Source organism: Patella vulgata, chromosome 4 (genome assembly GCF_932274485.2).
Source record: "Patella vulgata chromosome 4, xgPatVulg1.2, whole genome shotgun sequence".
NCBI classification, from domain to species: domain Eukaryota; kingdom Metazoa; phylum Mollusca; class Gastropoda; family Patellidae; genus Patella; species Patella vulgata.
Window position 1 is genome coordinate 19,300,441 of NC_065882.2, and position 10,829 is coordinate 19,311,269.

At 35.5% G+C, this 10,829-nt stretch overlaps 1 protein-coding gene across 1 annotated transcript; it reads right to left on the reverse strand.

Annotated features, from left to right (window-relative positions):
• Window positions 1-608: 608 nt before the first annotated feature.
• LOC126818935 (heparanase) lies at window positions 609-10,455 on the reverse strand. Its single transcript, XM_050546635.1, has 9 exons — window positions 10,313-10,455; window positions 8,997-9,170; window positions 8,296-8,455; window positions 6,217-6,267; window positions 5,549-5,749; window positions 4,762-4,873; window positions 3,625-3,737; window positions 2,624-2,761; window positions 609-899 (listed from the first exon to the last, which is right to left on the reverse strand). The coding sequence occupies exons 1-9, from the start codon at window positions 10,449-10,451 to the stop codon at window positions 743-745; spliced, it is 1,245 nt and encodes a 414-aa protein (XP_050402592.1). The 5' UTR covers window positions 10,452-10,455; the 3' UTR covers window positions 609-742.
• Window positions 10,456-10,829: the final 374 nt, after the last annotated feature.

A 10,829-nucleotide genomic window follows, 5' to 3' on the forward strand; every position in this document is an offset into this window, starting at 1 on the left:
TCCTGAAGCAATGGCCCGAGAAATCCCTCTCCGGCCATTGCTGGATTGGCTTCTGTTTTGAGCGAGTGTGTCTATTCTTGCCGTTTAATCAAATCTATGACAGCCCATCGTTTAATTTGGGGTCTTTGGACAGTGATTTAAGGTATTAAAAACAGTGAAAGTATTGTTTAGATTGTATTGTTTACATTGTATCCGTGATGATAACCTCGTTTGTCACGCTATTTGTTTTTCTGCAATATTCTGCTAATGCTATGCACTGGTTAATTGGGCATAATAAAATCGTGAGTTATGACGTAACGTTATGTAAACATATTTGGTCCAATTTGGAGCTCGGTTTAAAGCCTAATGATATTGTTACGCAGTTAGCTATTGGTTGTTAATCGGACTATTGACCAGTCATAATTTGGAACAGAAATTTGCTTCCTTTACAGCACTGTTAAGTGGGATTAGCTCTAATCAAACGAAACACTGCGAGGAGTATGCTATGTGACATAAAAGATGCAGCAGCGGTTCCGATAACAAGTCAAATTATTGGTTAAAGAATTTTATTTCCTAAAGCAAATTTAGTATTTATCAATAAAGCGATGGACTAGGTTTTAAAACGGCGAACTAAATATGATTGAGAATATTACCTAACACCATAGTCTAACCGACACTGCCGGGAATACTGCTTCCACCATTTTTTAAAAATATTATTATAAACGCAACAAACAAATATTTAATTAATTATATAATTCTTCTTTCATACTAAGCATTCTTTCTTGGCGGCTTCTGGGAACACTATAAATCCCATGGTATATCCTTGTAGTTCTAATGGTCCTTCATGATATACAGGATTAAAGGAAGGTAATTCCCCCTTGTTAGGTAACACCAGTATTTTTCCATTGAGGTTTACAAACCTACAAATATAAGAGATTTACACCATTTAATTATTGGGACAGGGGCTGTATTCAAGAAAACTCAAATTACACTATTTAAAGAATTTCGTATTTTCATTAAAAGTTGTGCTATGGTATTAGTGCTGAACCAATGAGCAATCGGTATTCTTAAAATATCTTAGTTCAAGTTTTCATGAATAAGGCCCCGGGAGAAATGAAATGAAATGGGGTTTAACGTGCTACTATTCTGCTCCTAATCTGTGCTAATGAAGACGGGCATACGCTATACCGTGTGCTATGAGGGAAATTTTGCCCGGGCAGCGGCGCTACGGCTTACTCTTATATGGAATTCCAACTGCCAAGGGACCTCGGTTTTACGTCCCATCCGAACGACTAGACAGCTGTCCTTGTCAGGCCCTCCGTCCTGCATGGCCCCGGGAGAACTTATCCAATGGGCAGACCGTGTGAAATAGGAATACACAACTTTATTATCGTTGTGACAAATAGTATCCTGTGTTCTGTGAAGAGTGCACTATCCGCGCAATATTGCTATCCTTGTGCTGAAGAGTGAAATTCAGGAAGTGCGTATTCTATGCCAATGCATTCAGTTCTTTCATCTTTAAAAAAGGGCGACTCGCAATTATATTTCTTTTGAAGCTGTAATTTGTTATCTAAAGAGTATATCTAAAGAGTAAGACCACGAATGGAAAAATGCAGGTAACTAAATTTTACGACTTTCTGCGCGTGACCTCTTTAATATGTTTTTGAAATGTAGGGTTTGATTAGAAAGAGATACAACCAGTCAAGTTGAATGGACTGAAAACGAGGTCCAATTTGCGAACGACCATTGAAATTTCCACCAAATTGCCTTACTGCAATGATCCGCCGCGATTAATGAGCTTCGAAAATTGATTCACTTGAAGATAAAAGAAAAGATAATGACGCAATATCTGCTAACCTACATACCTGACATTAAAAAAAAACATTCCCGATATGTATTAGATTAAAGCGATAGTAGCATATTTTCTAAGAAAGTCAAAACATAACTATTTCTATATTTATTGCTTAGTAGGTTGTCAAATCACTATTATACAATCCTAGGAATCATTGTCACAATTGAATTAATATAATAACAGCGGCAATAATAGCTCCCTTGTTTTCTATACGCTCAATGGAATTTAATTAGCAAAGCTCAGCGTTGATGTTTCAACTTAAAAACGATATAATTGCTCAATTGTCAATAGGGAACTACAAGCTTACTATAATTATTTTTAAACAAGGTAGGACTGTGTATATATGTGTTAGCAGGCTTTATTTAACATATTTTGTGGCAAAGTGGGTAAAACGCTGGCTCGCTAGCCTGGAGGTCGCGGGTTCGCTCCCGTTGTTGGCCAAGAAAGTTCATCGGGGTTTTACAGCGTGATTTCACCTTGCCAGTGATGCAGGACAGTTGTCTAGTCATTCGGATGGAACGAAAAACCGAGGTCCCGTGTACACAGTGGCGTGGACGTTAAAGATCCCCTGGCAGTTGTAACTCGATATAAGAGTAGGCCGTAGCGCGGCTAAATTTCCCTCATAGCACACTGTAGGCGTATGCCCGTCTTCATTAGCCCAGTCGGAGCAGAACAGAAGGACGTTAAAGCCCATTTCATTTCATTTTTAACATATTTTAAACATGTGACTTAAAAATGCAACTATCGCTTTAAAGATTAGTTGAGTTTTGAGAGTCCTAATGTCCTACTTACTTAGATACAAGACCACTTTCATCACCGGGAGTTAACATATATAATTGACCCTTGCCTCCATTCATATTAACAGTTACCGCTTCACTCCCTAAATTCATTAAGTATACGGTAACACTGCCTTTTTGATAACCCATGGAGCTGAAAAGGCATATTTATAATTTATACATAATGACATATAACTACAGAATAATGCGTCTTCGAATAATAAAAAAAGATTTAGATCAGATGGTTTCATATTCTTCTTAATGTCAACCAAAGACCAAATGGCCGATTTGACGTCCGTGAAATCGGCAACGCTCTCGTTTTTATAACAATGCAGCTGGAAAACATATTTATTATTTCTATATAATGACATGATACTTCAGAACAATGCGTTTTCGAATGATTAAAAAAGAATTGAGATGAGACAAGACGAGGCGGTCTCATCATATTTCGTCAAGTCATTTGGCTTATCGACCAAACGTCCCCGATGACGTCTGTGAAATCGGCAACCCTCTATTTTTGAATGACTTGTAACTTCAGTATAATGCGTCTTGGAATAATATAAAAAGAATTAGCTGAGATGGCTTCATTTGTCTTCAAGCCACCTGACCTAACGACCAACGAACCGATGTGATGCCCGTAAAATCGAGGTAGACCATTGTTAATTTTGATAAATTCGTTGACAAATGTCTTAATTAAGACTGGTTAAATGTGTTCAGCTCAATGATTATAACTTATATCGAAAAAATACAATACGACAAAATCCTTTTCTTTTGTCGCTTAAATTTTTATTATTCCTCTTTGGACGCAGTGTTAAAATGAATTATTTCCTAGTATTCAGTAACATTAGTGAAACGATTTTTTTTATTAGTTTTTGGATAGTACCTTCTTGAAGAGTACCTTTGGTTTTGTATCGATTGAAGCGTTATATTAACTTTTATTCGGGGTTGTTGTCTCTATAAAACATCGACTCAACGTCAATATTTTCACACAAATCAGCACAATTCCTCATATGTTACCTGTTGGTGTTGGTACAATGAGCATAAACTCTCACATTAGGATCTGTATCTTGTGTTACGTTCAATACTGGACTACCAACCAATCTTTTATATAAAACTGTTAAAAAATAGTCCTGTAAAGTATACATAATAGACGATACAAGTTATGTTAACTATTTCTTGATACCCATTCAACAAATTCGGTTACTTTATGGATTCATTTTTCATTTTAGTCAATTGTCTTTCCGTCATTACTGATGCTGATACATGTATATTTCTTTCAAAACCAAAAATCATTCATTAAACATCGTTTAACATTGACAAAAGATAATATCCTTGATAAAGATACCTGTAAGAGTATTGAAACGTTGCATGTAATAAACCAAGAAGTAGTAAATCCATAAATTTGTGTTATTATGAATATTGACAAAAGATATACAACTCTTTAAATGACATCTAGACGTACGGTTATGTATATTGCCCTTGTTTTCGGCTTGCCTCGAAACATTGGCCTGGGCCGATTGCTCAAAACTAAGTTATTTTAACGATCCATTAACGGATCGTTATCATGCTAACGTGTCGTTTGTTACCGTTCCGTTCAATTTCTGTTGCTGGAAAGTCAATTTTATTATCCGTTACCTAACGGACTGATTAAAGTTAATCCAAGAGAAGACTGTTTGTTCATTGGCTGAATTTTAAATTTTTTAATTCAATGTACATAGAAAACAATTTCGTAGAAGTTAGTATTAACAAGAAACTGATGACAGTAGGACAACTGTGCAGTCTGTTCACAAAACTTGATTAAAGACAAAAAGATAACTGAAGAATGTACTACAGAAAACACTATAAAAAAACTATAGAATACTTTATTTTTTCCTTTAGAAATTTTAGCATAAATCTGTAGGAACAATTATGGGATTTGCACTACAGAAACTGTAGAATATTTGGGGCCATATTTTCCTACAGGCCCCAAAATTCTGAAGAATACTATAGACATTCATCCTATAGAAAATGGAATAGCCCCATAACAATAAGATTAAAATCTACTACCACAATCCCAGCTGAGTAAAAGTAACCAAACATGCGTGGTTAACGTTTATAAGAATAGATTAAACCATAATCAAAGAAAATATAGATAAAATGAAATTAAAAGCTTACGGGATTGGGATCAAGATTAACATCTATTAACCCATAATTACCACCATAGAAACTCTGTCTTACTACTCCTTGAAGACCAATTAAAGCTGACAGACCTAATTTATCCAACCATCTATCATAAACAATATTATAACTTACATACATTTGAATTAAGAAGTTGACAACATAATGTAGAAAAAAAGAAAAGATAGATGGTCCACCACCAGGAAAATTGTACGTGCCAGCTCAGACGGAAATCGCTGTCAATAAATCCCGCAGGCCAATTTCTAAATCATTTGAACGATATGGTTATTACTTAGCCCCAACAAATTCTATGGAGTTTTTGTTGAGAAGTCTGTCCTGTAATCTCATTCACAAATGTTCAGACATTTGAACGCGATTCTGGATTTCAATAGGGATCTTCGTTATGATCCAGTTCAGCAAAAAATATATTAAGTTGACAACCATATAGATGGATGTATATAAATCACCTTACGGACAAGGAAACCGTATATATGTTTACCATCGTGCAAATTTAACTTTGTTAAGACGCCAAGCATGGATGTAAAAAGGCAGCTTTTAATTGCAGATCGAACTAACAAAATTGTGCTGTTTTCTTAATTTGCAATTTAACAAAGGCAGATGGCAGTTTACCAAAGTTCATGTAACGTAAATTTAGGTGAGATAAAAAGAAGAGTCTTTTACGTGCATCATTTGTGCCATCGAGAAACATACCATGCGCGATTTTAAACTCCGGTTTTGGTTTCAAATTCAAACAAGAAATTAATTATTAGATTCAAAGTCTTACAAAAATCCGGCAACAAATCTGTCAGAAACCCCCAAGGTTCCTCCACCATACGAAGTTGAAGTTTCGCCTAGCCAGCATTGTTTACCCGGTGCATGTTTAAGACAGTAACCAACCGCTTCTTCAAGTGGGCTTTTCAAGGAATCAAAGACCTTAACATCTAAAAATTGGTCAACCGTTGCTGTAGCACTGTTCAGATAGTAACTGCAATATAATATATATTATTAGTGATATGTCAGACTTACCCGCATTGTCCTATTTAGCTGGATTTTTTGATCGCTATTGGTTTAAGACTATACAGTATTCGGGCAACCGAATGAATTTTTTTGTATACGATGAGAAATACAACGGAATATTTTGAAGCAATCGTTATAATTGCCTGACTGATGTGCTCAAAATATAGTATATATTTACAATTTTCAAAACAGCTCTGTTTATACATAAGTCAAATTATGCATTACAATAACCGGCTTATTTCTGTTAGAGATGGGTATATTCGACTTAGTTGTCGAGGCAATCGCATTCACCTGATGAACAGTTAAAGCCCCCGTGGACAACTGGAACGTTAATTGTGTGGTTTCTTTAAACTATAAAGTTACCACTTTTTTATTGACTTGCCAGACAAATAACAAAGTTCTCGTAATTGCGTATAATATAAGGATAATACTTACTGGTGAAATGTGGCTACATCAACATTTTTACCACCACCAGCTATTAAAAAGCTGAAGAGAAATAATGAAGATAAATACCAATATATCTGATCGAGCTTATATATTACCACACTTTCAAAATTACGAATTCTGTTATTCAAGCAATAACCTATTTTACTGTAAATCTGATATATTTAATATTTAACCGGGATTGAGAGAAGTGTTTCAGGGCACAACAATTGTACACAAAATTATTTCGCCTTTCTTTTTCCTGAAGGTATTGTTACAATGAAAATCGTTTCATAATTCTGCAGCAATTGATTTTCTACTGCTTAACAAAACCAATTAGAAGTTTGCTCGACGACATAATATATATATCTGACACTAACAATTATTAAAGGGCCATTATGTAAGATTAGATAAGGGCTGACAGTTCTCGCTATAACAGTTACATAATAGATAATAAAAATGGAATATGTTGACAATTTCAGTCAAATTACTTCAGTCTTAGCTGAGTTATCGCTGTTAGAAAAACAGTGTAGCCTCGATTATCATTCCTACCGTTGTTAAGATGATAAATAAAGTCTCAATTTTCCATTTTGAAATTAAATCATTAAATGACCTAACCGTTCTAATCTACTTAAAATCGGACTCTCCCCATGACACCGAGAGTTGATTATGGTCTTTTCATGTTAATTAATGTCTAATTAATAATTTATATCACAGTTAATGCTTAAAGAAAGACCTGCAATAGGCAGTTTTAGCTCTTGCATAATGTATGTTTAAGCAAATATAGGTCAACACATTGATTTTAATTGTATGAAATAAATCATAATGTGGTTTCTAGTCTTTGCGTGGACCATTGTTGGTAGCTTAGGCCCTAGAAGTTCAATCTTATAACACACGTCGTTCAGTTATAAATGTGAAATTTAAACAAAAGGTAAAAAATGTGTCAAGCCAACTAAACGCCATTACCCCTCACTGTGAATGCTTTCAGGTGTTCGATCCCTGCCTTGGCAGAGAACGTTCATCCAGATTTTCCGGTGTGGTTCTCCCTTGTCAGTGATGCAGGACGGAGGGCCTGACAAGGACAGCTGTCTAGTCGGTCGGGTGGGACGAAAAACCAAGTCCCGCTTACACATTGGTGTGCACGTAAAAGATCCCATGACAGTTGGAATTCGATATAAGAGTAGGCCGTAGTGCCACTGTTCGGGCAAAATTTTCCTCATAGCACACTGTATGGCGTATGCCCGTCTTCATTGGCCCAGTTCGGAGCAGAACAGTAGGACGTTAAACACCATTTCATTTCATTTCATTTACTAACATTTCATTCGTTCCTAGCAATTCCTAGACATAAAATCTGATTACTATGTACTATTTAATCATGAAATATTCAGACGATATAACGTTAGTTATTTTTTTTATTAATATCCTATTATCTCACCTCCAGCTTGCAAGGTAAATATTTTATTAGTTTCTAACAATTTTTGTGTTCTGGAGAAACTGAATACGAAATCCGGTATTCGGATGGGTGGAATATTCAAGGTCACTTGTACACATGTGTACATTAAATACCCATTTTAATAATAATTACACGGTAAACGATTTTTGTTTCTTTTATTTTAATAGATTACCTATTAAATCGTAAATTAGAGCACTGTGCATTTTAGTTAAATACAAATATGCCTTAATACCATGTGCACGTTTTCTTTTATAATAAATTTATTGGAATATAAGCTGGTGCTATAACACTTTTACAGCATAGAAACCAATTTAATCGCATTCAAAGAATCGCAGGCTTTGGTGGTTCATCTAGATATCACGATGTTTCGAAAATATCCCCAACAGAACTAGTAATGGTATCCCAGTAAAAATGTGGTTTCTTTTTCACAATACAGTTAACTTATTTTATCGTTGGGTCTCTTAAACACATAGCTGATAACTAAACTGTGATACAGAATGTTTGCTAAAGAATTTTGGGGCTGGTAAAGAAGTAAACTAGGCCTAGGTAGAGGGAGGTTTCTGCCTTGCCATTATATTACTTCCCCCTGCAACAATAAGTCATACGTTATATTTATATTGTAATAGCATGTTACTTACTCTTCGAAATAGTTCTGATAATATACAGATGATGTGTCTGGTCCAAAAACAAGAAATGGTGTGGATGTCATTGATGTTAAAACACCACGTAACGTTCCTACATCAGCAGCTAGACTAGCAGGGGTAACAGACGTATTAATAGTTACAAACAAGTCGGGTTCTGAAACAATAATTTGATAGAGCTTTGTGAAATGAACTAGGATTCTTGAATTATTCTTTCTCTTAAAAGACAAACGCAATGTTTAATAGATATGAAATAATTTAATGCAGCCCTGGGTTAACCTTTAAGAGAAAAGTTTTCGCGTGCATTGCGCATAAATGAAACTGACATCACCAGTGTCGGATTTACCTGCGCCGGATTTGTCTGATAAAGGTAACCCATCCCCATGCACTAGTGTTTATTTGAAATTCGAATGCCCAAGCTATTAATTATTCTCCACCCATTGGGATAATCCATTTCTTACCCTGTTTTCGCATAAATCTTAATGTTCAGAATTTCATCCAGCTTTTAAAAAATATTCTTTTGTTTGTGTACATAACGTCCATTTCTCAATGTCTTTCTGAAAAAATGTATATCTTCCAGGCATTCTTATTCCATTATTATTGATCCCATAATACGCCTCTAGAGAAAAGTCGAATAGTTGAATGACACTTAACTCAGATTCTTTTGGTTAAAGATCACGCCAACAACGTGTACTTACCATTACTGAGTTCATACCCGGCGGGTTTGTATCCCTTTTGAACTGTATATTTTAATAATTCAATGGCGTTGGTTGGGTCCCATTTACCATCATTACGTAATAATGAATTAAAATCGAATATGAGTTGCCATCCAACTTCTTGGACGAATTGATTGAGGGTGTCCCAATCGGCCACTGAAATCCAAAGATTGACAGAGTAATACATTTCAAACAGTCACATATACAGGGACATTTTAAAGTCATGTTAAAACAACATTAATACTCTTCAATGGACGTCGATGTCTTCTCTACTTTACATATATACGCCACGCCTGGGGGCGTATTCCCAGTAATGGTTATATTTTTAATTTTGGTAGGTTGGGGGGGGGGGGCATTTTGCATTTATCAACCCTTGTAGTACAATTTCAAAGGTACAGTCTACTTTTTACGAACGCTTTGTCCAAAACATCCCGTGGGCCTGTCATGGCTACTTTAGACAGAGTTGTCATGACACGTAGGCGCGGTGATTCCACAGTATTTAATAGTAGAGTTTCCAAACTATTTAAAGTCTACAGCACCTGATTTTTTTTCTGGCCCAAATCCGTCGCTTTGAAAAAGAACTATCGATTATTGTATACCCAACTTACAATAGGCTTGTCCGTAAATCTGACACACCATTGGCTGTCGGCGACTATCGAAAAATGTATATCTTTGTCTTAAAAAAGATTATTGACAATGCCTTTTGTATTTTTCTTGTAAATTTTATGTCAATACACAAATCGGCAACTACGTCAATCTTTGACTCAATATTAAAATGAAACAAAAGCCGAATTGAGCGTAATCGCAAGTTCTTCCAGTATATTTATATTTGTTGTATACAAAGCTTGCAACGTCCCTGGCCCATACATATGGAACTAAGCATAGATATGTGTAATAATATAAAGATAATAAATGTTTAACATTTCCCTTTCAAATTGCATCTCAAATGAGGACAAATCTGTGTAAATATAATAACCTAAAACATTGTTTGCAATCCATTACAATAAGCACGTTAAAATAGAAGACGAAAATTAATAATATCAATTCAAGGTGCTCCTATACACAAACTCCTGTGGGATCAAGCAACACCTTTAAACGCAACACCAACTGTACGACAACCCCATTTCAGTTCACGAACAATCCAGAGGTTGAATGCACGACCTATGATCCAGCGCACCTGTATACACTTAAAAAAAGACCATAGTGCTTCTAGGTTAATGGAATTCAGTAGCCTTTCACAGAGAATTAATCGGTCTTGATCACTACATTTTATATAGAACATCTCCCCTGAGCATTACCTGTCATAGAAAAATCGTCGTTTACCAATCTCTGTTCTTTAAGAGCGGGCCCCTGTGTTTCATTAAAGATAAGAAAATCAGCATCAGTACCACCAACACGTAAATAACACGGATCCAATCCACTAGCTAGTGTCAACATCTGGTATGTTCTTTAGTATAACAATAATGATATATATATGTAAGAAATATTATTTACATATTATTAAAGAGAAACGTATATCTACATCCGGTACATAAAACGAGTGAGATGGAACCCCTAAAAATATTGAATGCCCCAAGGGATATTATCATATATATAGCAAACTGGTCCTGCGGTAAATCTTATTGTCGTGTATGGATATCTATATTTGAGCTGGCGCATGTTATCAATGTTTATGCACTGGATTCACTAGGAGAATCATTCTAGCGAACCCCTCGCAAGCGAATTTCATCTAGTGTGTCTAGACCTTCGACATTCGCCATTCGCCAATATCAAACATGTTTAATATCTATCGCCAGAATATTTATCGCCAATCGG